This window comes from Brassica napus, unplaced genomic scaffold (genome assembly GCF_020379485.1).
Source record: "Brassica napus cultivar Da-Ae unplaced genomic scaffold, Da-Ae ScsIHWf_2833;HRSCAF=3613, whole genome shotgun sequence".
Classification (NCBI taxonomy): Eukaryota; Viridiplantae; Streptophyta; class Magnoliopsida; order Brassicales; family Brassicaceae; genus Brassica; species Brassica napus.
Genome location: NW_026016096.1, coordinates 141 through 25,744, shown reverse-complemented (window position 1 = coordinate 25,744; position 25,604 = coordinate 141). Strand labels below are relative to the sequence as shown.

At 36.9% G+C, this 25,604-nt stretch overlaps 4 protein-coding genes and 1 long non-coding RNA gene across 39 annotated transcripts; 3 read left to right on the top strand and 2 right to left on the bottom strand.

The window, feature by feature from the left end:
- Positions 1-3,549: 3,549 nt before the first annotated feature.
- LOC106426411 (protein PIN-LIKES 7-like) lies at positions 3,550-5,948 on the bottom strand. The gene is made up of 8 exons (XM_013867136.3): positions 5,584-5,948; positions 5,412-5,491; positions 5,199-5,323; positions 4,997-5,118; positions 4,642-4,902; positions 4,455-4,555; positions 4,139-4,377; positions 3,550-4,054 (listed from the first exon to the last, which is right to left on the bottom strand). The coding sequence occupies exons 1-8, from the start codon at positions 5,716-5,718 to the stop codon at positions 3,930-3,932; spliced, it is 1,188 nt and encodes a 395-aa protein (XP_013722590.3). The 5' UTR covers positions 5,719-5,948; the 3' UTR covers positions 3,550-3,929.
- A 1,907-nt stretch (positions 5,949-7,855) lies between these two features.
- Positions 7,856-11,026, top strand: LOC106406112 (3-hydroxyisobutyryl-CoA hydrolase 1). Of its 5 annotated transcripts, none has more exons than XM_013846716.3 (15): positions 7,864-7,977; positions 8,085-8,157; positions 8,241-8,321; positions 8,393-8,461; positions 8,544-8,607; positions 8,684-8,763; positions 8,834-8,917; positions 8,996-9,080; positions 9,161-9,246; positions 9,658-9,779; positions 10,049-10,109; positions 10,208-10,306; positions 10,381-10,482; positions 10,579-10,620; positions 10,699-11,026. In XM_013846716.3, the coding sequence occupies exons 2-15, from the start codon at positions 8,140-8,142 to the stop codon at positions 10,828-10,830; spliced, it is 1,125 nt and encodes a 374-aa protein (XP_013702170.1). In that variant the 5' UTR covers positions 7,864-7,977; positions 8,085-8,139; the 3' UTR covers positions 10,831-11,026. The 5 variants fall into 5 exon arrangements, with proteins under 5 accessions (XP_048630026.1, XP_013702162.1, XP_013702170.1 ...); XM_013846724.3 differs by having other exon boundaries at positions 7,884-7,977; positions 8,089-8,157; XM_048774069.1 differs by having other exon boundaries at positions 7,856-8,157; positions 9,182-9,246.
- A 3,443-nt stretch (positions 11,027-14,469) lies between these two features.
- LOC106406097 (kinesin-like protein KIN-14E) lies at positions 14,470-20,870 on the top strand. Of its 3 annotated transcripts, none has more exons than XM_013846698.3 (21): positions 14,470-14,811; positions 14,883-15,090; positions 15,169-15,726; positions 15,855-15,954; positions 16,053-16,234; positions 16,323-16,438; positions 16,562-16,664; positions 16,790-16,942; positions 17,051-17,197; positions 17,297-17,491; positions 17,752-17,916; positions 17,993-18,088; positions 18,206-18,346; positions 18,429-18,620; positions 18,753-18,879; positions 18,973-19,175; positions 19,262-19,444; positions 19,517-19,612; positions 19,687-19,884; positions 20,158-20,429; positions 20,527-20,870. In XM_013846698.3, the coding sequence occupies exons 1-21, from the start codon at positions 14,681-14,683 to the stop codon at positions 20,705-20,707; spliced, it is 3,747 nt and encodes a 1,248-aa protein (XP_013702152.2). In that variant the 5' UTR covers positions 14,470-14,680; the 3' UTR covers positions 20,708-20,870. The 3 variants fall into 3 exon arrangements, with proteins under 3 accessions (XP_013702152.2, XP_048630025.1, XP_013702144.2); XM_013846690.3 differs by having other exon boundaries at positions 14,491-14,811; positions 14,880-15,090; XM_048774068.1 differs by having other exon boundaries at positions 14,490-14,811; positions 14,880-15,726.
- Positions 20,871-21,572: 702 nt separating this feature from the next.
- LOC106406132 (NAC domain-containing protein 78) lies at positions 21,573-23,144 on the bottom strand. 29 transcript variants are annotated; one of them, XR_002660173.2, is made up of 6 exons: positions 22,926-23,144; positions 22,669-22,787; positions 22,407-22,576; positions 22,187-22,309; positions 21,960-22,109; positions 21,573-21,868 (listed from the first exon to the last, which is right to left on the bottom strand). XR_002660173.2 is itself a non-coding variant. In XM_013846750.3 (5 exons), exons 1-4 carry the CDS (start codon positions 22,813-22,815, stop codon positions 22,010-22,012), a joined length of 540 nt encoding a protein of 179 aa, XP_013702204.2. In that variant the 5' UTR covers positions 22,816-23,095; the 3' UTR covers positions 21,573-21,848; positions 21,960-22,009. The 29 variants fall into 29 exon arrangements, 9 of the variants coding, with proteins under 9 accessions (XP_013702204.2, XP_013702198.2, XP_048630022.1 ...); XR_002660175.2 differs by having other exon boundaries at positions 22,407-22,551; XR_007334827.1 differs by having other exon boundaries at positions 21,960-22,099; positions 22,407-22,571; positions 22,678-22,787.
- A 109-nt stretch (positions 23,145-23,253) lies between these two features.
- LOC125602396 lies at positions 23,254-25,345 on the top strand. The gene is made up of 3 exons (XR_007334829.1): positions 23,254-23,444; positions 23,541-23,610; positions 23,738-25,345. It is a non-coding gene; the product is annotated as an uncharacterized LOC125602396 (long non-coding RNA).
- The last annotated feature ends 259 nt before the right edge of the window (positions 25,346-25,604 follow it).

Sequence of the window (25,604 nt, the reverse complement as noted above, 5' to 3'; positions counted from 1 at the left end):
AGATTTAATTATACACAGACGACTTATAATTCAGTCGTCCACCAGACGACTTAATTGTAAGTCGTCCAGGATTTTTTTCCGAGATTCTGGTCAAACCTCGTAAATCCTGGACGACTTACATTTCAGTCGTCTCGTGGACGACTGAATTATAAGTCGTCTGTATATAATTAAATCTTGAAGTTTTTTTTTCAATTGCAAAACTAACCTATGACGACTTAACTGTAAGTCGTCTACTTTTAAAAAATATTATTATTTTAATTTTCACTAGACGACTGAAATGTAAGTCGTCCAAAAAGTCAAACTTCTGAAATAATCCAGTCAAATGCAAAACTAACCTCTGACGACTGAAATGTAAGTCGTCTAGCTTTTTTGGAGTTTTTTTTTTAACCAAACAATAGTAGACGACTTAACTTTCAGTCGTCCGAAATAACAGATTTCAAAGTCAATTGCAAAAATAACCTCTGCGTTGACCAGACGACATATAGTTTAGTCGTCTAGACAACTTAGATTGAAGTCGTCCGCGTCTTCTCCACTAGTTTTTAAGTCTTCTACGTTAGTTTTTGAATAACTTGTATTTTTAAGAGTGATAAGTAACTTCAAGATATGTAAAACTCATATTTACAAAATATGTTCTCTCCCTTAGTTTTACTAAATTTGACTAAGTTTTTCAATGCAAACTTATAAAAAATATGATATGCTTTGACTAGTTACTATTGTTTGTTTCCATCTCTTACCAACATTCTTGTTTATTAAGATGAGAAAAAGGCCATTGGAGTTTATTATTGCATATGAGAGATCCAAAGATAAGAAAAAGTCTACTGAAGTCTATTATTTCATTGATTTGTAAATGTGTAAACACATTGTTAGCACATTTAATACATCTTGGAAAACATTATTACTGATTTTACAAAAAATTCACAACTAAAAGAGTATACATGTAATTCATAAAACAGACCACAAACAAAACTATTATAGATCATTCATCTACAAAGACAAGCTTGGATTCCACTTGAGTAGACAAGACCAGACAACTTTTAAGAAGTCCAGACGACTTCTAAGAAGTCCAGACGACTTCCAGGAAGTTCAGACGACTTTGCCAGAAGACTTTTAGGAAGTTCAGACGACTTTACAGGAAGTCCAGACGACTTTTAGGAAGTCCAGACGACTTCCAGACGACTTCCAGACGACTTCCAGAGGACTAACAAGTAAGTCGTCCCAGAAGTCTTCCAGATCTGAAAAACCTGTATATTAAATCCAGATCTGAAAAACCTGCATATTCAAAAACGTTCAAATGGCTTAAAAACAGAAAAAATGAGTGGAAGATTAGATAAATCTACCTTTACAGAACACACAAAAATACATATCTAAAAATAATAGATCTACCTTTAAATTAGTGGAAGATGAGTACCAAATAATTAAAAACCTGCAAAAAAAAAAATAGATTAGTAACAAAGACATGAGACAAAATTGAAAAATTCATATAAAGTTTGGTGTTTTCAAGTCAAAGAGATTAGAGTGGGTTTGGAGAGTTTTAGTTTGGGAAAAAAGTAAGAACTTTATACAACAAGAAGTTACCAAATGAAGAAAAATCAGACATAAGAACTTACCAAAACGCTCAGAAAAATCCAGACGACTTCCTAGAAGTCCAGACGACTTCCAGACGACTTCCAGACGACTAACAGGTAAGTCGTCCCAGAAGTCTTCCAGATCTGAAAAACCTGCACATCAAATCCAGATCTGAAAAACCTGCATATTCAAAACCGTTCAAATGACTTAAAAATAGAGAAAATGAGTGGAAGATTAGATAAATCTACATTTATAGAACACACAAAAATACATATCTAAAATTAATAGATCTACCTCTAAATTAGTGGAAGATGAGTACCATTTGATTAAAAACCTGCAAAAGAGATAGATTAGTAAGAAATACATGAGACAAAACTGAAAAATTCATATAAAGTTTGGTGTTTTCAAGTCAAAGAGATTAGAGAGAGGTTGGAGAGTTTTAGAATGATGAACATTACATTTTTGTTACAGCCATTTGAGAGGAGGAGAGAGAATGTGTAAATTTTTCTTTATATAGGGAGACAAAAAATCCAATTAGATTAAATATTTTTGATTCAGACGACTTCCTGAACGACTTACATTTCAGTCGTCTGGTGAAGAAATTAAAACAAACGACTTACATGTAAGTCGTCCAAAAGAGTTTAATATTGTTAGCGGGAAATTAAATATTTTTAGCGGGAAACTAAAATAGAAGACTTTCCAGACGACTTACAAGTAAGTCGTCTGGACGACTGAAATATACGTCGTCCGGGTAAATTATTCAGCAGACGACTGAAATATAAGTCGTCCACACTCTAAACATAACCCCTAAACTTAATTATCTAATTAAACACTTCATAAAACCAAATCAAACTTGAAAAGTGTTTACTATACACAGAAATAAACACATATAGGTGAAAACTAATTTTTGAAAAAAATATTTTAGTTTTCCAAAATCTAACCCTAACAATACATACAATACTACAACATATGTTTGCCAAACTCCTAAACTAAAGTATTTCATGATTCACTACTTCCACTCATCTATCTTCAAAACAAATTAATTTTATCATATCTTAATTTATATCAGTTAAAACTGTTTATAATTACTTGATTTTTATTTTTTACGCATCAAAATATTTTTTTACAAGATTTATAAATTATTTTTAAAATAAACTGGTACCAGACGACTTACACTTCAGTCGTCCAGACGACTTCCAACATCTCAGACGACTCAGACGATTTACTGGGGCTATATTCGTAAAAATGGCTTCTGTTTTTTTATTTGGTCACAAGGGGCTGAGCTGTAATTTCACTAGGCTTTTAGGTTAGTTTTGCATTTGATTCAAGTTTGGGTATAGGTTTGGAATTAAAATCAAGTTGTGGGTTAGTTTTGGTAAAAACCCCCCAATTATAACAGTCAATATAAGTAATATACTATGAAGCCAATACAAAGCAAACGTCTGTTTTTGTTTTGTCTTGGCTCGTAAGGCACGCAATTGATTGATAGCTTTGTTGGAAGGTCTCGGTTAACTAACACTGTGAGAGTCTTTGCTTATAAGATCCTGTAAATTACACTGGTTGGATTTGGATACTTTAAGCTACATGGCCACTTAATGTGAAGTAGGCGAAAGGGCTGGTTTTGAAGTGGTGACCTTGGAAGGCCGCTCAAGTTTGGTCGCTTCTATACTTCTTCTATTTCTAGGTCTATCCTCATTTTAATGCGTAGGCTTCTCTTTGTCTAGAACTGCCCTAGTGTTGGCAAGTACAAAGTGGAAATTGCATCATTTGAGTCTATAGCATTGCATGAGCTCCAGGGCCCTTTCTTTGGCCAGCTTACTAAATGATCATTGAGACTGGTTTATTACAATGCTTTTCTAGGTCAAAGACGATACCTATTTTGTTCAATCATTGATCATTTTAGTGCATCCTTCTTATACTTGGCTTATCCAATTTTTCCGGTGGACTCATTATTATTAGCTGTTTGCTCATTTAGAACAATTTGTTTAAAAATCTTAATAAATGTAAAAAAAAATTACAGAACGATATAGTTAAGGCGGGGAGGAAAAGTGCGTAGAAGTTTCTGAAATTAGTGAAAAGGGGCGAACCACTAGCAGCAAAGTAACATTGGAAGATCCAACCGCGCGCACATTTCTTTCTTTATTATGTGCTCAACTTCAACACGCCTCTCCTCCTACTTGGGTTCTCTCTCTCTCTATGGGACCTCATTTTTAGAAAAAAAGAAAAGAAAAGAAAACAGAGACAAGACTTCTTTTAGGTCTTCTTTCTCTGTTTTATTTTGCAACATGAATACACTGGTACTCAAACAAACCAAACATAGTACTTAATATACACCAATACAAGTAATACAACCATTTGCAGATTCAGGAGAGAATAGAGAGGAATATGGTTGACCACACGGTGAGGGCTAAGGATGCAACCAAATAGGTCCACAAAAAGATGACCGAGCACTCATCTTGAGCGACGTCGAACAGCTGTGCCATTGTACCTGCAATCCACAACATGAAATGATTTGATTGATTGATTATTTCTCTGTTAATATATTAAAAAAAAAGGGTTTGAGGAAAATTACTGATATTCATGGCAGGTGGAAGTGTGAACTGAAGCATGAGAACGTATCGGAAGAGAGGGTCCGGAGGAAGATAACCTAAATTCCATGCTAATTGAACCACCCCTACACCCACCACGGGAAGGATGATATACCTCACACAGATCACTCCCACAATCACTGACGTTTTCACGGCTGAGGAACGCAGACCCTGAATCAGGTTGCCCCCAAGTATGAGTGTGATGCAAGGTATTGTGCCGTCCCTGCCAGTGCCAAATCAACTTAATTATATTTAGTTATTCGTGATGTCTAAAAGACGTGCTCGCAAGCAAGTTCATACCCAAGTAGTTTCACTGAATCTTGGATGACTCGTAACGGGGCATTCTCCCCGATTATAAGATTCCTCAGCCAATTGGTTGCTCCGAAGACGAAACCAAGAATCTGAATGCAACAGAAAACATATGAAATCATGCATCTTTTTTTTTAGTATTGATTTGAGAAATGATTTCTTAATTATTTTTACTTACGGCACCAATAGTGGGTGGCGCAAAGAGTTCCTCAAGAATCTGATGGAGCAAGTCTTTGATGTATGTCCCCGTAGACACCTTTTCTTTCACTTGGATTTCAAGGTCTTGGTTTTGTTGCGGCTTCAGGAGAAGAGTCCGGGGATCAGAGTCGATTTCCTTGTTGGGAGACTTGGCCAAACCGGCGGCTTCAAGAGCTCTGAACTGCGTAGCAGAGCTTCTCACAAGTTGGTAACTGTATGTCCAAATATAGAAACCCCCGAGCTGCATGAGACCCCCGGCGCCCAAAAAAGAAAGTCACTATTATCATTACAAAACTCTGATCAGAAATGATGATATATGTTTGGTTTTGACTTACGGCCATAGAGAAAGATGCGTAGGATAGTCCAATGGATCTGCAGACACTTCGATTCCCAAAAGGACTGCCTTCCTCATCACAAATGGCAGGGACCAGAATAAGCATAAGGTTTCCCATATTGCCTATATATATATATATCATTCATTCACGTTAGATTTCGTAAGAATCTCCTTTGTTATAGATTTTGCAAAATTAATGTTACCTGAGGCACATGTCGCGATTATGAGACCATGAAGTTGGGGTTTTGGGTTGAGCAGCTTGACAACCAACCATCCAAGAATACCTCCTACTAGAAAGGTGATTCCAACATTTATAGGCATGAACCACCTGAAAATAATTAAACTTGATTGGTTTGAAATATAAAAAGAATTATACGCCACAAAATAGGTTTCTCATGGAGAAGGACGATGCGTACCATGAAATAATGTCCTGCAATGTGACAGTCTGGGCAAGATTGGCAAACATGATGCAGGGGGTGAAGACCACGAAGACGAGCTGCAAATGATATATATAAATATGTTCATTAATTATTAGTGCATGCATGAATGGTTATAAAAAGGGCAGGGAGGGAGGGAGGGAGGATGTACCTTATTTACGGATCTTCGGGTATCAGCCGAGAGAAGAGAGCAGTAATCGGTTGCCAAGAAAGCACCAAGGACGCTGATTAGGAGAACTTGGACTATAGGCATCGAAGCCACTTCCAATAACTCTAAGAAACCCATCCCTAAATTTGTTTTTTTTTTCTTTTCTCTGGTTTCTTGCAGAAGAATAAAAACAGCCAATGTAAGATACAGATGATGATATTTCTGTCTGTCGGTGAAGAATGGTGGAGATGAAGAGAGTCGATAGGTATATATTAATTAGGTGGAGGAGTGGGGTACATGAAGAAGAAGGGTTCAACTTTTCAACAGGAGACAAGTTGGCTTCTGGAAAATGTTTGCGTTCAGCTGGTGCAAAATCACATGTGAATTACATACATGAAAGAGGCCTTTGGGATCCTCTCAGGTTAATGTTGACAGAATCAAAGCAAGACTTGTCATTGTCTAGTTGCTCCTCGCATATATATATAAACAAATTCCCCTTCTTGATTATCTATCCAGCTCAAAAAAGCGTCCATTTGAAATTTTAACAGAAAACAAGCTGTCACAAACTAACCTTTTCCCTAAATGGTCCATTTACTTATGTATTGATATTTGTTAAAAATATCTAACAACATAAAATATATGAAACATCATTCTTCCAATTTGATGCCCCATGCCAGGTCCACGGTACACATTCTCTTTTCACATTTTTAAACATGTTTTATTATATACTTTATTACATAAATCAAATATTAAATGTCAACTGTGATTTTGGAGACTTTCGCAAGCCACTCTGCTAAGCTGATCCCGACACCGCACATACACACATGGGAAAACAACTACATATAATTTGAGGAAACAAGCTAAAATGAAGATAGTGACATATAGGCTAAAAAAGCTTATTAGATTAAATCAAATACGTGTTGAAAAAAAAAAGATTAAATCAAATACCAAGAAACCGTCATTTGCTTGTATATTTTTGTTTCTGATAATTTACGTATTTAGCTCAGGATAAAATTATAGTATTAAACTAAAAGATAGTCAAATCATATATTAGATAAGATAAGAATATGTCCTGTAGAACTAGTCCTTGGAGATAAGACGCATGACTAGGGTTGTGATCAATGGAGATGAATGTTATGGGGGGCATCGCCAAGATTATTTAAAGAATTATGTGCATAGAACTGCAAATAATTGGTACATGACCAAAATTGTAGATGGCGTTTTTAATTAAAAACCATCCGGGGCATCTGCAAAGCACTTGGACCATCTGGTGCGTGTGTACGGAGTCAGCACAATCTACCTTGGGCTACATGGACTTCAGTTAAGTAGATATATAGGCCAGTAAGAAACTCATGTAGGTACGTATGAAGTAGACACGAGCATTCGGAGTCCCAAACGAATTTCGATTTTGTCCAATCGATTCTCGGTTTTTTGGGTTTATCAAAATCAGCTCCATTCGGATTATATGAAAGTTTGATTCAGAATCGGTTCGGATTCTATCGAGTTCAGGTTGGATTTAGTAAATCTTAAAAGAATTATTACAACCCGATGTACTTTCGGGTTTGGATTTCAATTGCTTCTTCAGTTTAAAAGTACATGATTTGTATCTACTCTATAGACATAACATAAGTAAAATTAGTTTTTCGGTTTTAAAATATCTGATTTATACCTATTTTGTAACAAAAACATAAGTAAAATCGATTGAAAAACAAGAAAAGAACATCAAATTAACATGAGCAATCAAAATCAAACAAAAAGTAAACATAAATTGATAGAAAGAAAATCAAATAAATAGAACTAAATTTTCATGAAATGAAAAACATTATTCAATGAAAACAAAACCAAAATCTAATAAGCATCGACCGCCACCTTCAACCATTAATAGATAATTATTTTAGATGTTCAATAATATCTTAATGTATTTAGGATACATATTAGGACTTGAGATATGTTTAGTACAAATTTTTTTTTTGTGGGATTTTGAATGTTTTGGGTTCTATCGGGTAACAATTTAGGATCGGTTCGGTTCGGATAATGCCATAACCAGAAATGCCATAAGATTCATTCAGTGTGGGTGGGGTTCGGATCATTTTTATTGGATCGGATTTTCGGGTTCAGTAAAGCTAATCAAAGCTTGAGGTGAAATGGGATGAGAGGCAAGCCCAGTAAGGCCCAGATATGAAGTGCAGATAAATAATCTTTGTTTTTGTTAAAAGCTTTTATCATACCCAACAACACAAAGGCCCAATAGATGAAGGATCAGATAAATGAAAACATAACTTGAAAGCTTTAATCCTATCCTATCCCATCTTATCTTCGTTCTATCTCTTCATTGCGAATTCGAAGCAAGACCTCAATAACTCTAACGCCACAGCGGCGCCTGGAATTGAGAAATAGGTGTTGGTTTTTGTTTTCCATTCAAAGTGATTGATATAAATCCCAATTTGGTCTGTTTTTAATCCGAAGGAAGACAAAAACTAAGGTACCATTTCCCCTCGATCTAGTTAGTTACTGCTGGCTGAGGATCGTTGTCAGAAAGAAAGAAAAGAATAAGAGGAGATGGCCTCTCACTCGCAGGTCTCTTTTCCTCTTGTTTAACATGAATGATGATCAATTCGCCCCTCCCTCACCGAACCGAACCAATTGTTTTTTAATAACAGGTTTTGGTGGAAGAGAAATCGAGTGTTAGAATATTGACACTGAACAGACCAAAGCAGCTGAATGCTCTGTCCTTCCAAATGGTATTGAATCTTCCTCCCTAATGCGCAATTGGTTTCGTCATGATGACTCAAATCAATCTTCTATTTGTTAGATATCTCGGTTGCTGCAACTGTTCCTTGCATATGAGGAGGACCCTAGTGTGAAACTTGTTATCCTTAAGGTAAAATCACTATCCTTATTATGTTTGCTCTCTCACACACAGTGGAATAACTAACTAACTAACTAACTAACTTTTGCCACAGGGTCAGGGAAGAGCCTTTTGTGCTGGTGGTGATGTTTCAGCTGTCGTTCGTGACATCGGACAAGGTAATGTATAATATGTTATCCATCTTTTCCTTTTCTTTTCCTTTTCTTACTTTCTCTATTTCCGTGGACTAACTAGGCAATTGGAGACTCGGTGCCAAGTTCTTCGCAGATGAATACATGCTCAACTATGTTATGGCCACCTATACCAAACCTCAGGTCCCTCCTTCCTTTCAATGAATTACTCGTATAACGCTCATCATGTGTTCCTTCCTTCGTTTTCCATTAGGTTTCAATTTTGAATGGTATTGTCATGGGAGGCGGAGCTGGTGTCTCCGTCCATGGTCCATTTCGTATTGCTACTGAGAACACGGTATTCTCCATGTCCATTTATGAAGACATATAAATGTCTCTCAAGTCTATATGCTCATATCTTTCTCGTTTTTCCAAGGTTTTTGCCATGCCCGAGACAGTTCTCGGGCTCTTTCCGGATGTAGGCGCTTCCTACTTCTTGTCTAGACTCCCTGGATTTTTTGGTAACAATACTCTCTCTTTTTTTCTTTTGCATTTCCTTTAGATCCACAGGCTATCTCCCTCTCTCACCCTTCTTGTTCAGGAGAGTATGTTGGCCTCACAGGAGCTAGGTTAGATGGCGCTGACATGCTTGCTTGTGGTCTTGCTACTCATTATCTTCCTTCAACAGTATGAATTTCCCTTTCTTAAATCTTTTGGTATTTCCCATCCGCCGGAACTTGACATGCTAATGCCGTTGGGTTCTTTATATTGACATTTGAAACCTCTGTAAAAACTTATGTCTCTATTTATCATCTTCATGCCAAGGAATGTTGGAGGTGTCTTTCCTGTCTTACGCTGTTGTCATATGTCTTTGGAATAGAGTCTTGTTCATCATGTTTATTTTCTCCAGCCAGCGTGATTAGCTGTTAGGACTTAGTGTTCATTACCAAATTTGTGGACTGTGATTTGGTTATATCGTTCCTATTACATTCTTGAGTGACTTTTGACACTTGAGAGGTTTCTTATATTGAGCGACTACCGTCAAGCAATATTTACTCTGCAAAGGATTGTTACTTAGTCAGGTTACTCCTTGTACAGAGATTGACTGCATTGGAAGCAGAACTTTGCAGAGTTGATTCAAGTGATCCAGCCTTGGTCTCAACAATTCTCGATGCATACACACAGAATCCGCACCTTAAACAGCAGAGTGCTTACCACAGGCAAGTGTATATGATCATATCTTTAATTCTTTCTATTGTACCGGAGTTTGCTTAGTATCTTTTGGCATGCCAAAGTTTCACGCATTCTATGTCATGTGCTAAAACATTTGATCTGTTATTTATCATGATCACATCACATTACATGTTTATCATGTTTTAGGTAATCAATTTCTCATTAGAACTTGAATGAAAGATTTGTGACTTGTGAGGATCAAAGAGAGCAGAGTCAAACTGTTTCTTAGCTTTTCCGTTTGTTTTTTTTGGGGCAGGTTGGATGTTATTGATAGGTGCTTCTCGGGGAGAACAGTGGAAGAAATTATAGCTGCACTTGTGAGTTTTTCATCGATATAGTTGATATGTTGGATTGTGATGCTAGGTTGACTGATACACCGTTGACGATGCTCTCTATCATTGTATGTGCTGCTTAGGAGAGAGAGGCCACCCATGGAGGCGATGATTGGATCTCAAGCACTATTAGAGCATTGAAAAAGGCTTCACCAGCAAGCCTTAAAATCTCTCTTAGATCGGTTAGTTGCATCACACCTATTCAGAGAGAGAGAGAATGATGGAAAGAGCTGACTGTGCGTACATATATTTTCAGATAAGAGAAGGAAGGTTGCAGGGGGTGGGGCAGTGCCTTAGCCGTGAGTATAGAATGGTGTGTCATGTGCTAAAGGGAGATATAAGCAAAGATTTTGTGGAGGTTCTGTCAACTTTCTCCCATTGTATATTCTTTCTTTTGAAAATGTCCTTGTTGTAGAGCCATAATTACAACAACTTGTCTTTCTTTCTTATGCAGGGGTGCAGAGCCATATTGATTGACAAAGATAAGAATCCAAAGGTTTAACACACAAAAAAAATCTCTGTCCATTTATAATGTTTGCGGTGTAGATCGTTGATGTACTAGTTAAAATTACAGTGGGAGCCATGGCGGCTGGAGGAGATGAAGGATCGGATGGTAGAGCAGTACTTCAAGAGAGTGGAGGAAGAAGAGGATCTAAAGTTTCCAGCAAGGAAAAATTTGCCAGCCTTAGCAATGGCAAAGCTGTGAAATGGACAAGGTGATGGAGCACTATTGGGTTTAGGTCTAAAAAGGAAAATAAATGTAATAAACTACTAGGTCTGTGTTGAATTGGCCGGCCTTGCATATTATATACCTACATACATGTAGTATTGTTAAATTTGAAACATGCAGTATTGATAATGCAAAACAGTGAGAAAGAAAAAAAATTATTATTGTAATCAAAGATGAGACCAAAGCAGAAGAGAGATGTTGAGAAGATTTTTGTTTTGGCTGTTGGAGGCACAACTATAACTATAAGGGGAATTGGGGCCTATGACCATGAAAAAAATCAATATTCACCCACTACCCAATTTACCTAACAGTTCGATACACGGCGTCACATATACATATTAATACCGTATTATCCTCTCCTTCAACCGGCGTAACCTGCAAAATAAATTAATTAATTATTAGATCCACAAAAGTAAATCGTGGCTTACTATTATTCACATCTTCTGATTTGCTACACATTCTTGCTTCTGGTAGATCACGACATCTTCTTCATCCCCTTCTCACTGTAATTTCAGTTGTGCTCTTCTCTCTGTTTCCGCCATCATTCGAAACAGAAGGCGTTTACTTTGCAGAGACGGTTAGTTAGAGACGCTTCTCCCCAATTTCATCAAACCGATTCCTCTCCGGTCTTTGTCAGTACGGTAAGTTATCACTGTCTTCTTTGATTTAACTTCACCTTCTCTTCGTCTGTTCGTATTTCATATGATTTTGGGATATTCTACGAAATTAGGGCCTTATGCTCAGAATTTAGGGATTTTGATTTCATGTTTTGGTTGTTCCGACTGTTCTGATGGTTCCTAAATTTGAATTCTGTTGAACCGGTGCCACGCCGACCGTAGTGTATGAATGTAGATTTATTTGGTGTGGAATATCGTGGCTGACAATTGCTTTGCGACTACGTATAGTAAACTATATCCACTTTCCATCTCGTTTTATCTTGTCATATTACTATTATGCAATTTTACTATTCCATATGAGATAGTATTAGACAGTTAGTTATATAATGCGCTTTCAATTCGTGGTATTTTCATCATATTCAGTGAATTCCTCATTTTATTTATGCTTCCTCGTTCGTTCTTTCGGTCAGATTTTGGAATTGTGGTTTCTCTGGTACAGGAACTACATAGTATGGAAAATTGAATTTTCATGTGGAATATCATTGCATTTTTAGTTCATTCAATTAGGTAATCCAATACCTTATCGTCTTATTCTACTTGAAATGGAATGGTTGTGTTGTACATAGATTGTATTTGGAATGGAATGATTGTGTTACATGTAGATTGTATTGGAATATGCTTCTGTCGTATGTAATAGCACTACTTTCCACTTGGCATGCGCTTGTATGTAGTATGGAAAATTGAATTTTGGTGTAGAATATCATTACATTATTAGTTCACTCAATTAGGTAATCTACTACCTTATCGCTTTATTCTACTTGAAATGGAATGGTTGTGTTGTTTGTAGATTGAATTTAGAATGGTATGGTTGTGTTGCATGTAGATTGTATTGGAATATGCTTATGTCGTATGTAATAGCACAACTTTCCACTTTGCATGCACTTGTATGTAGTACGATATCGCCCTGCTATATTCTATACGAGATGAAATATTCGTGTTTGTTGTTTTTAGACACTAAATGTATATCATCTTTCCCATAGTTTTGTTGATTAGCTTGTATCGTTTTGCAGGTTTGGCGTGGACGATTTAGACTTCCCATGTAAATTGTTTGAGACAGACTTTGAACCCACAGAGAAGAAAAGGGTTAACAACTACTTTTAACATACGTTGGATTGAGGTGATGTTCTACCGTCTTCTGGCAATGTGGGTTTAATTTCTGGACGTCTTGTGTCACCAATGTATTAGGGTTACTATTTTTTGGAATTGGGTTTACTGTACATCATCAAGCGTTGTCTTACCTATACCCATTAGCTTCATGTACGTCAACCATGTGTGGGCTATGGTTGACAAAAAATGTAATTAGGCGAATCATGTTTTTGAGAAAAAGGGAGATTTGGGCTGCATTGTATGAGGGTTTATATTTCTTTGACTTAGGTTTAGTGTTTACTGGGAAGTGTTGTTTTACCAAGCCCCCATTAGCTACCATTTGTATGTAAATCAAGGTTTGTGAACCATGTGTATAGCATCACATAACATAGTATGTAGTACGTGGTATAGAATATATTCAATGGAATGAACACATTGACATATGTACGTACTATGAAGTGTATGTACATATCAAGCGTTGTCTTACATATACTCATTAGCTTTATGTACGTCAACCATGTGTGGGCTATGGCTGATAAAGAATGTAATTAGGCGAATCATGTTTTTGAGAAAAGGAGTGTCATTTCGAAAAGATTTGGACTGCATTGTATGAGGGTTTATATTTCCTTGACTTAGGTTTAGTGTTTACTGTGAAATGTTGTTTTACCAAGCTCCCATTAGCTATCATTTGTATGTAAATCAAAGTTGGTGAACTATGTGTATAGCATCACATAACATAGTATGTAGTACGTGGTATAGAATATATTCAATGGAATAAATACATTGACATGTGTATGTACTATGTGGACTAACCGTGCACAACAGTTATATTATGGAATACAACATTTATTGGTACACGTTCTAATTTACACCACTTGTTTAACTCTGCACAGTAAAACATCTCTAATAACTCCATCTATTTACGTGGCTTCCTCGTAATCCTTTATATGGAATAGTTGTAATCCATTAGTGGCCATTTACTACAGGGAATACGTCATCATCTTTGCACAACCGCATACATCAGCGTCTACTTATTTTGTGGATCATATGCATATACATATTCTATCTTATGTAGTTCATGTGGAATGGAAAGAAGATTCTTCGCATGTATCTATTTACGTTCATAATATATATTACATTCCACCTATTCTATCTTATGTAGTTCATGTGGAATGGAAAGAAGATTCTTCGCATGTATCTATTTACGTTCATAATATATATTACATTCCATCTGTCTCATGTGAAACGGAAAGTTTCGTCATCTAACTTGGACGTTTTACTGAATTCGGCTTGACTTTATGTAAACCATTTCGTATTTTACTTTCACCATGCACCTTATCACGATTCTGAAATTAAGAACACCATCACTCTATTGTAAATGAACTTACAATAAACCATTCCACGTACGTGACATAGTATGGAAAGCAATAGAATCGGAATAGGATTTATGTCATCATCTTCAGATCGCTGTTATGTTAACAGAGTTTCTATCTCCTTCACAACTGTTCGTCAAATACTCTTGATTTATATCCTTTCGCATACGTGTTCAAGACAGTTGCGCACAACGATCCCTATTATATGTGATTGTTAATGTGGCAGACATACCTTCCACGTCGTTCATTTTATAACAAGGAACCGACAACCTGTTATGGTAAGGGGCATAACCGGATAGTATTAAGCCAAAATGTCTGATAATGAATTACGTCAAAATCATTGTTACTTTTTTTATTTGTCTTTGAAATCTGGCTATATCGCCAATAAGCCCCTACTATAATGGACGACGTGGAGGCAACTTTTTTCTTGGCAACTTTTTTCTTCGGCTATTCATTTATTTAGATTCAAACTTTCAACCCACACACAAGACAATGACAATGACAAGGACGGGGAGTGATCTTCTGAGAAGAAAACCATAATCAGCTGAATCGTGAAGTAGTATTGAATGGGAAGAAAAGGCAATTAAATATCTCCCGTGACTCTCGTCTCTCGTCTCTCTCTGGGTGTGTGGTCAATTTGTGCGCCAGATCTACAGTCTCATTCTCTTTTGCTAGTCGGGGGGGGGGGAAATGGAGGGCCAACGAGGAAGTAATTCTTCACTGAGCTCTGGCAATGGCAACGAAGTTGCAGCCGATGCTTCTTCTTGCTTGTATGTTCCCGATCCCTCTGGGACCGACTTCGATGCCGAATCCTCTGCTGTGTAAGTGTTTGAAGAGCTCGTCTCTGAATTTTGGCAACATTATTAATTAATTTATTTGACAAATTCAGCAGCTCCCCAGCTTCAATTCCTGCCGACCTCGCTGCAGCCATTCCCCTCATCGATCGCTTCCAGGTTGAAGCTTTTCTGCGGCTTATGCAGAAGCAAATCCAGTCTGGTGGCAAGCGTGGCTTCTTCTATTCCAAAAAGTCATCGGGGGGCTCTCAGTCTCATCTCCAAAAAGAGCGCTTCACTTTCGAGGACATGCTTTGCTTCCAGAAGGTCTTCTTCTTCTTCTTCTTCTGCTCCACTTCCTCCTATATTGACTTTGACTTTGTTGCTCAAAAAATCGTCTTCCAGGATCCCATCCCCACATCCTTGCTCAAGATTAACACCGATCTCCTCACCCGTGCTACCAAGTTGTTTAATCTCATCTTAAAGTATATGGGCGTTGATTCTTCTACTCCACCCTCTTTAGATGAACGCATTGACCTTGTTGGAAAGCTTTTCAAAAAAACCTTGAAGCGTGTTCAACTCCGGGACGAACTTTTTGCCCAAATCTCCAAACAGACTAGACATAATCCTCACAGCCACTACTTGATTAGAGCGTGGGAACTCATGTACCTATGTGCATCCTCAATGCCCCCTAGCAAAGATATCGCTGCATATCTCTCTGAGTATATCCACAATGTCGCGCACGATGCAACAACTGTACCAGAGGCTCAGCTTCTTTCTCTTAATACTTCCAAGGCCTTAAAGCGCTCTATCAAAGCTGGTCCTAGGCATACCACCCCTGCCCGTGAAGAAATTGAAGCTCTTTTGACCCGTCGAAAGCTTACAACCATTGTCTTCTTTCTCGATGAAACTTTTGAAGAAATCTCCTATGACATGGCTACTACAGTCTCTGATGCTGTTGAGGTATCCTCTTCTTTCCTTTCTGTTTTCCTTGCATTGCACTGCGATATTCTTGTTCAAAGCAGTGCTCCCCCCCCCTTTGCTTTCGGTTATAATTCTCTCTCACTGCTGCATTCACTTTTCCGTATCAGGAGCTAGCTGGGACAATTAAACTATCAGCCTTTTCTAGCTTCAGTTTTTTTGAATGTCGTAAAGTGGTTTCAACTTCCAAATCATCTGATCCTGGAAATGGTATGCTTTCATATTATTTCTTGATCATTTTCTTAAAAACTCTTTGAGTCCCCTACTGTTACTACAATATCGATTGTTTCTCTACCCGTCATTTGCAGAGGATTATATAGGATTGGATGATAACAAGTATATTGGCGATCTCCTCGCAGAATTCAAAGCTATTAAAGATAGAAATAAAGGAGAGATACTACACTGCAAACTAGTCTTTAAAAAAAAATTATTCCGAGAGTCTGATGAAGCTGTAACAGATCTGATGTTTGTGCAGCTTTCCTATGTACAAGTGAGCTGTTTCTTCACTAATCACACATTTATGCTCACATGAAAACTTGCATTTCCTTGCTGACACACACACACACACATGCATGCAGCTGCAACATGACTATTTACTAGGAAACTATCCTGTTGGAAGGGATGATGCTGCTCAGCTTTGTGCCTTACAAATTCTTGTTGGCATTGGGTTTGTCAATAGTCCCGAGTCATGCATGTTAGTATTCTAAACTCCTTAGTAAAGCCTCTCGTTTATTTTTCCTTGTCTTGAACCTTAGGATGCTTGTTTTCAAAGTTACGATTATAATATCATTTTATTCCTCGTTGGGTCACGGATCAGAGACTGGACATCACTTCTTGAGCGATTTTTGCCGAGACAAATAGCAATAACCCGAGCCAAGCGTGAGTGGGAATTAGATATCCTTGCTCGATACAGTTCGATGGTAGGAATGACCCCATGCATTTTGTTCACTTGGATCTTACCCTTATCAGTTACCTTTGCCAAATACAATCTGATTGAAGTGATAGCATGCTAAAAGTTCCTTCGTATGTGTCCGTGGGAATGTAGGAGAACGTGACCAAAGATGATGCAAGGCAACAATTTTTACGGATATTGAAAGCACTGCCATATGGGAATTCTGTGTTTTTTAGCGTACGCAAGATAGATGATCCGATTGGCCTTTTACCTGGACGAATTATTTTGGGTATCAACAAACGTGGGGTCTGTTTCAAAGTCGACGCTATACTTATGACTCTTTAGAATACGTTATTGTTCTTTGGAATTCTTATGTATTTTGTTGGATTTGAATTAGTTGTTGCTTTCTTGTAGGTTCACTTTTTTCGACCGGTTCCTAAAGAGTATCTGCACTCAGCTGAATTACGTGACATAATGCAATTTGGCAGCAGCAACACTGCTGTCTTTTTCAAAATGAGAGTTGCTGGTGTTCTTCACATATTTCAGTTTGAGACAAAACAGGTTCAGTCATCATTGTTTTAGGATCATTATTATTGCTCTTCTTTACGACAACAGATTTGGGCAACTTGTAAATGTGAACCACCAGTTTATTCTTTGTAGGGAGAAGAAATCTGTGTTGCTTTACAAACACATATAAATGATGTTATGTTGCGTCGTTACTCCAAAGCCCGATATGCTGCCAATAGCTTGGTTAATGGAGGAGATATATCCTGCAGTTCTAAGCCGCAAAATCTTGAAGTGTATGAAAAACGTGTGCAAGATTTGTTTGAAGAGTCCCAGAAGAAGAATGATAAGGTACATATTCTTTGGAATTTCAAGTTTCTTTGTCGTGTAAAATTGAATTTTAGAGGGAAAGCTAACTCTGTCGAAACACATGAAATAACATACTACAGATGATTTTTATCATGGATTGCTATCTCTGGCAGTTGTGAGATAGTGCAATAGTTTTAACCCCTTCCTCACTATTTTCATGTACTGTATGTAGAATGTTATTTTCTGGCCTCTTAGAGTTGATGCTGATGAACTACTACCACATTTTTCATGTTGTTGTATAGTTGATGGATGAAGTGCGAGAGAAACATCTGCAAGAAATTACTCTGCGTGAAGAGTTAGAAGCTATACGCCATAACTTAGAGCCTGAACGGAAAAAAATGTTGGAGGTTACTTTAGACCGTAATAAACTTAAGACCTTGTGTGATGAGAAGGAAACAGCTATTCAAGTTAGTTATAACATAACTCTCTCTTCTTTCTTTTGCTTGGTTGGAGTTGTTTATTTATTCATTTTATCTACTGTAGTCCTTGATGTCTGAACTGCGAGGAACAGAAGCAAGGTTGGCAAAGTCGGGCAACACAAAATCAAGTAAATCAGAACTAACTGAAATGAATAATCAGGTGAATATATATCATGTGTTAAAATGTGGTTCATAGTCGGTGTGCTATAGTTACTGAGTATATTATGTTGTTCTTTGTAAGCGATTCTGTGTTTTAAAAATTAATTTTCTGTCACAGAAATTATACAAAATCCAAACCGAGTTAGAAGTTCGGAATAAGGAATTGCACATTGCAGTTGAGAATTCAAAGAGGTTGTTGAGTCAGAACAAAATATTGGAGCAAAGTGTTTTCAATATTGAAAATAAGAAAACAGAGGAGGTGAATATCAGTATTAGATTTATGGTGATTCGAACCGATAAGTAGGAAATACTAGCTTGTTGTTGACTCTTCAACATTTCAGGTTGAAAACCAAAAGAGATATGAACAAGAAAGAAAGGTTTTAAAGCTTCAAGTTTCTGAACTTAAAAATAAGCTTGATGTCCTTACTCAAGACTTGGATAGGGCTGAGTGTACGATTGAAACTAAGACTTCTGATATGAAGCTCTTGCAGAATAATTTGAAAGAGCTCGAGGAGTTAAGAGAAATGAAAGAGGTATATGTACTCTTTAATTACTCTTCATCGTTTTAATATTGTTTTTATTTGAATGGTGGAAATGTATTTTCATGATTTAGCTAAAAATTTAAAATAAAGGTAAGACGTTCCATTCCAATATCATGGTTGTAGGACATTGACAGAAAAAATGAGCAAACAGCTGCCATTTTGAAGATGCAAGGAGCCCAACTTGCTGAGCTAGAAATACTTTACAAGGAAGAACAGGTTCTAAGGAAAAGATATTACAATACTATAGAAGGTAATATAATGATTAAGTACTTACAATGAGATTCATTGCTGGATTCTTTTTAGAATTTGTTTATATAACTTTTTTGTTTGTATTTGATTGTAGATATGAAGGGGAAAATTAGAGTATACTGTCGGATAAGACCGCTAAATGAAAAAGAGAGGTCAGAGAGGGAAAAACAGATGTTAACAAGTGTGGATGAGTTTACAGTCGAGCATCCGTGGAAAGATGACAAACGAAAGCAACACATATATGATCGTGTATTTGACATGCTTGCTAGCCAAGATGATGTCTTCGAAGACACAAAGGTATTATTGTGATGTGTAACTATGTTCACTTCCCTTTCATCCTTTGCAATTTTGTTTTGGGAACTAATATAATTCTTCTTTAATAGTATTTGATACAGTCAGCTATAGATGGATATAATGTATGCATCTTCGCATATGGTCAAACTGGTTCTGGAAAAACTTTCACAATATATGGGCATGAGAACAATCCTGGACTCACACCTCGAGCTACGAAGGAACTTTTCAAAATATTAAAGCGAGATAGCAACAGATTTTCATTTTCTCTAAAGGTAATTTGTTATCCTAATACATATGTTGTGGTCAAAGATTCTGGCATCAGATGACGACAAGAAATCATGCAGGCGTATATGGTGGAACTTTATCAAGACACACTTGTAGACCTTCTGCTACCAAAAAGTGCAAGACGCTTGAAACTAGATATTAAAAAAGATTCTAAGGTAATGTGATATATATATATATATATATTTAATTGGTTTTTGGACACATAAATTTGATATTATGCATTTCGTAGGGTATGGTCTTTGTCGAGAATGTGACAACTATACCTATATCGACTTTGGAGGAACTGCGAATGATTATTGAAAGAGGATCTGAACGACGACATGTTTCTGGAACAAATATGAATGAAGAAAGCTCAAGATCTCACCTAATACTTTCGGTTGTTATCGAAAGTATCGATCTTCAAACCCAGTCTGCTTCAAGGGGCAAGGTGACCAATTTCACAATGATTATTGACTCAAAAACTTCTTTTTTTTTCTCAAAATTTTGACAACATTTAGGTCAAAGAAATAGTTCTTTAACTTTTCATGCCTTGATAAACCTTAGTGCTGTAATACAATAAGGATAAAATAGATCCATATTTATGAGACAATGAATATATTTCTCATTGTCTCATAAATTGAGGCTCACTATCCTTTTCGTGGACTATATGAGAATTATTTTCATGGGGGCAAATTCTGATCCTATATTTGTTAATTTGCAGTTGAGTTTTGTGGATCTTGCTGGTTCTGAGAGAGTAAAAAAGTCAGGCTCTGCTGGTTGCCAACTTAAAGAAGCTCAAAGTATCAATAAATCACTTTCTGCATTAGGTGATGTTATTGGTGCTTTATCTTCGGGCAGCCAACATATTCCTTACAGGAATCACAAGTTAACAATGTTGATGAGTGATTCATTGGGCGGCAATGCCAAGACGTTAATGTTTGTTAATGTATCTCCAGCCGAATCAAATTTGGACGAGACATACAATTCTCTTCTGTAAGTCTGACTTCCCATATATCTATCTATAGTTTGCAGCTCTCATAAATAATGCAGATACAATTGTCTATTATGGTTCTTGTAATGGTTTTGTCAGATATGCATCGAGAGTGAGAATGATTGTGAATGATCCCAACAAACATATTTCATCCAAAGAGATGGTTCGATTGAAAAAGTTAGTAGCATACTGGAAAGAGCAAGCTGGTAAAAAAAGTGAGGAAGAAGACTTGTTGGAGATCGAAGAATATCGAACGCTAAGAGATGAGGGAGATAGTTGAATAATGCTATGAAATTTGTGTAGGTGAACTTGAGATGATAGTATCACTGCTTTTCACCATATTTTTTGTAGAAATATCCTACTCTAAAGTAGAGTCTCTTTATTGAAAGTGTAATGCTATGTCTAACTTTCTCTTTTTTGACGAGATTTTCATTACTGGGAAACAGATAGTTGAAAATACCACACAAAGCCGGCTCGAACCATAAAAATAAAAAAGGAACCTGAAGTATTAAAATAATGATCCAGAATTTCAAAGTTCAGGTAGACATTTCGTAAACATTACTAAGAACATCGTTTGGTTTCGCCAATTCCACAATCGGGCACCAGCCAGCAAGAAACAGTACAATCCCAACGCAAGGACAATCGCTCTATGTACGAAAATATTCATCCTTGATGATGATGCTCAGCTTCTCTTTCCTGAATTAGTCAATAGGTTCACTTTAGAAGAAATACGCAGCTCCAATCTAGGGCCTCTCACTCATCATCTTTGGTCCATTTGTTTGATTATTTCTTGAACGGCAGATACATTTCTACTTGCAAGATGTCTTATGGTGCCATTGTAAGTATCTATAATCTCCTTATCTCCCATTATAGAATCTACATATACTGCATGGGGAGTTTTAGGCTTTTAAGCTTATGTAACCATGTTCTTTTGGTAATATAATTTACATTTTATCAAAAATATACTGCATGGGGCTGAAGCGAGCCAACTAGATCATAGGGACCACCACCGAGGAGCTTGTCCTTAAAGGCCAATCAGGGCGTCACTCCTTGAACTCTTACTGCCTTCTCTTCTCATTTCACTAAAACTTTTAAGTGACAAATGTTTTGTTGGTTGTTTACAAAATCCAAATGCAACAAATCAGTTCACCGAAAATAATTGTCTGATATGAACACATGCAAAATACAATAATGAACTATATTGTCAAGGCAGGCAAGCCTGAAGAATTTTCAAGGAAGACCTACAAAATGTCTCTATAGACAGGTACAGATAGTATGTATATCGATCACCTAGGTACTGTTGTCCTCTCCCATGAGCTCAAGTTACTCTAGAAACCAAATACAAGTGGGTCGACAAATAACCCATAGAAAATAGATTGCCTCCCAAGTCCCAAACAACTGCAACCAACTTCACGCTCCAACTGAGTACACACAAGACCTACTGTCAATAAAAACAACAAGTTGACTTCATCTAATTGAAACTCTGTGAAACAAGCCATTGAACAGAAAGAGTAAGGATAAAGCATCATTACCCAGCCGGTTGCCATAATTGGATCCGAGTGCTTTGAGACCCATCGAACCATCACAGTACCAATAGCCATGCTCTGAGCTGCATGAAGCATCCACCACTCTCCACTTCCCCACAAAGAAAAGTTATTACCATCTGAGGTAACTGATGGTACCTGTAGTGATCAGATTTATCCTCGATTTGCAACAACACTATCAAAAAGAAAGAACATTTTTAAGTAAAATCTTATACCTCTCAAGAAGCAAAAGTCCAGTAACACCAATGATTAAGGGATGAACTGACAATGAGAATTGTCCAATAAAGTCCCAGTTCCAGTCTCTTGACCATTCCCACGAGTGAAATGGTTGACTTGTCCTGCAAATCACACACGAATGGGTTACTAAAATATATTACATAAGAAAGAAGGAAAGATCCCAAAAAAGATCGTATTAGGCTAAGATACATTACACACTTTATCATCATCAACAACCAATCCTTCACAGAGAGCATCTTGTTCGGGTACAAATGTAATCTTATCCTCTTCCCACTCCTCTTCAAGATAAGGAGCACCGTACTGCTCTCCATTATTAGGCCCTGCACGGCTTTTCTGGAATATCCTACATAGCACCAACGCATCCTACACTACACACGACTCAACAAAGTCAATAAATTTTATCCATTGGCATAAAGAAACTAATTTTCAAATTAAAAAGAAAAAAAAAAAGAGAGCAGACAGAAGAAACCCCAATTGATGTTACTTGTGGCACACCAGCAATCTTCAACTCTTCATCAGTAAGGCGATTCTCACTTATGCATAACCTAGTTGGTTCATTCACCACGAGGAGCTCGATCCCTGTGATAAACAAAAGGGTCTTCTTCATCCACACGGCCCTCGAACCATTATAATCCCCAAAACAAACTCAAAATCAATCAAATCAAAACAAGATCATTGTAACCAATTCGAGGGAGAATTAATAAAGAAAAAAATAACCTGGAAGATCCGAGGGCTCGGATTTGTGACGGAGATAGCGTCGAACTTAAAAGGGTTTGGTAGCGAACGAGCTCCTCGTCCTTCGGGTGGAAACGGAACCCAGGAGCGAGCCACGTCACCGAGCAGCGACCCATCATTTGTACTTTGGGCCACATCATAAACAGAGAGTAAGGCCCACGAAAGTTAATTCCTTTATGCATAAATTATTAATTAACTCTTATGATCACCGACTATAGTTCAATAACGGTTAACAAAAAAACGGTAATATTTATTGTTTCAGTTCAAGTTCGAAATCTATAAATTAACGCTCCCGTCCGATGAAATAAGATCTCGTTAACGAATCCATAAATCATCCTCATCCTCATCATCTTCTCACCCAAAGCGGCTTCTTCTTCTTGTTCTTTTTCTTGTTCTTCTTCGTTTCACCTCCAGTACCCTTCTCCTCTGTTCGGCGTCAGCAACGTCTCCAGTTCAGGTCATCTCTGCCTCCTTCTATTCAAAGCATCTTCGCTAGCCACGGTTCTATATCCATCTTTACTTTGCTTAAATTTCTCCAGTCATATTTTATGATTTGCGTAATTGATTCGTTACTGTTGAAACCTTACATATACGCAGAGATCGTGACCAAGTATATGGGTGTGATTTGGGAGAGTTTTACAAACAAGAAGACGAAAGTACCGTCCAGGTAAAGTCTCCAGTAATCTGTTTCTGATTTATTACTGATTTGGGAGGGCTTAATATCTTCTTCTTTAAATCTATTACTGACTTATTACATAATCTTTGATTTGATGAATTTTTTTTATCATCAACAGAACCCACGAGATTGCCCGGAGACGATGGTCGTGGCGGCCGGGTTCGACCCGTTAAAGGAAAAGAGAGATCGAGATGTTCCTTGCGTGAGGCTCCAACAGATTAAGGACTTCCACTAAGATTTCTCAAGGTTAGTGCTTTCTTTTTCTCCAAGTTTATGTTTTGTAGCGAGAGTTGCGAATTTTTAGTGATGATCGCATTTGGAAGATAGGCTTTACTGCTGGTTCGTACTTGTATTACTGAAATAGCTAGAGACTTTAAAAATATATATATTTATACACATGAATTTTAAATCACTTTTTTTTGTACAAATCCTTCGTTTTATGTATAATTTTTCAAAAAAAAATTAAAGGAGAAATTCTATATCACCTTTTTGATAATGAATTTTAAAAAATAATTTGTCATTTATGATCATTTAGTTCTTTTTTATCAAATTTTGTTTTCTATTAGTATTATAATGTTTTCTAAAAGTCCAAGTTTTTGTTGTTTTATCAAAATATTTTCTTGTACAAGTCCTTTTGTTTTAAGTATAACTTTCTAAAAAAACTTTAAAGGTATATGAGATAAGGAGTATTATAGAATATAATTATTATAAATTTTTAAGGGTTTCATAGATTATAGTATAATAGATTACGGATATTATGGATTAGGTTATATGAGATAAGAGGTATTATAGATAAAAGGTATTTTGAGAATAGGGGTATATGTAATTAAAGGGGTATATGAGAATAAAGAGTATTTGAGATTAGGGGAAATTGAGATTAAAGGGGTATAAGAAAATAGGAAATATATGAGAATAAGAGGTATTGATGAGGGGTATTTTGAAATTAGAGGTATATGAGAATAAATGGTATATGAGATTAAACGGTATTTGAGATTAAAGGGGTATATGAGAATATGGGCATTTGAGATTAGAGGCATTTGAGAATAAGAGTATTTGAGATTAGGAGCATTTGAGAATAAAGGCATTTGAGAATAAGGGTATTTGAGATTAGGGGCATTTTGAGAAGAGGAGTATTTGAAATTAGAGGCATTTGAGAATAGGGGTATTTGAGATTAGGGGCATTTGAGAATAAGGGCATTTGAGAATAAGGGTATTTGAGAATAAGGGTTTAGGGGAATTTGAGATTAGGGGCATTTGGAATAAGGGCATTTGAGAATAGGGATATTTGAGAATAAGGGCATTTGAGAATAAGGGTATTTGAAAATAGGGGCATTTGAGAGAATAGGGATATTTGAGAATAAGGGCATTTGAGAATAGGGGCATTTGAGAATAGGGGTATTTGAGATTAGGGATATTTGAGAATAAGGGTATTTGAGAATAGGGATATTTGAGAATAGGGGCATTTGAGAATAGGGGCATTTGAGAATAGGGGCATTTGAGAATATGGGGTATTTGAGATTAGGGGCATTTGAGAATAGGGATATTTGAGAATAAGGGCATTTGAGAATAGGGGCATTTGAGAATAGGGGTATTTGAGATTAGGGATATTTGAGAATAAGGGTATTTGAGAATAGGGATATTTGAGAATAAGGGCATTTGAGAATAGGGGCATTTGAGAATAGGGGCATTTGAGAATAGGGGCATTTGAGAATAGGGGCATTTGAGAATAGGGTTTAGGGTTTAGGGTTTAGGGTCTAGGTCTAGGGTTTAGGGTTTAGGGTTAGGGTTTAGGGTTTAGGGTTTAGGGTTTAGGGTTTAGGGTTTAGGGTTTAGGGTTTAGGGTTTAGGGTTTAGGGTTTAGGGTTTAGGGTTTAGGGTTTAGGGTTTAGGGTTTAGGGTTTAGGGTTTAGGGTTTAGGGTTTAGGGTTTAGGGTTTAGGGTTCGGGTTTAGGGTTTAGGGTTTAGGGTTTAGGGTTTAGGGTTTC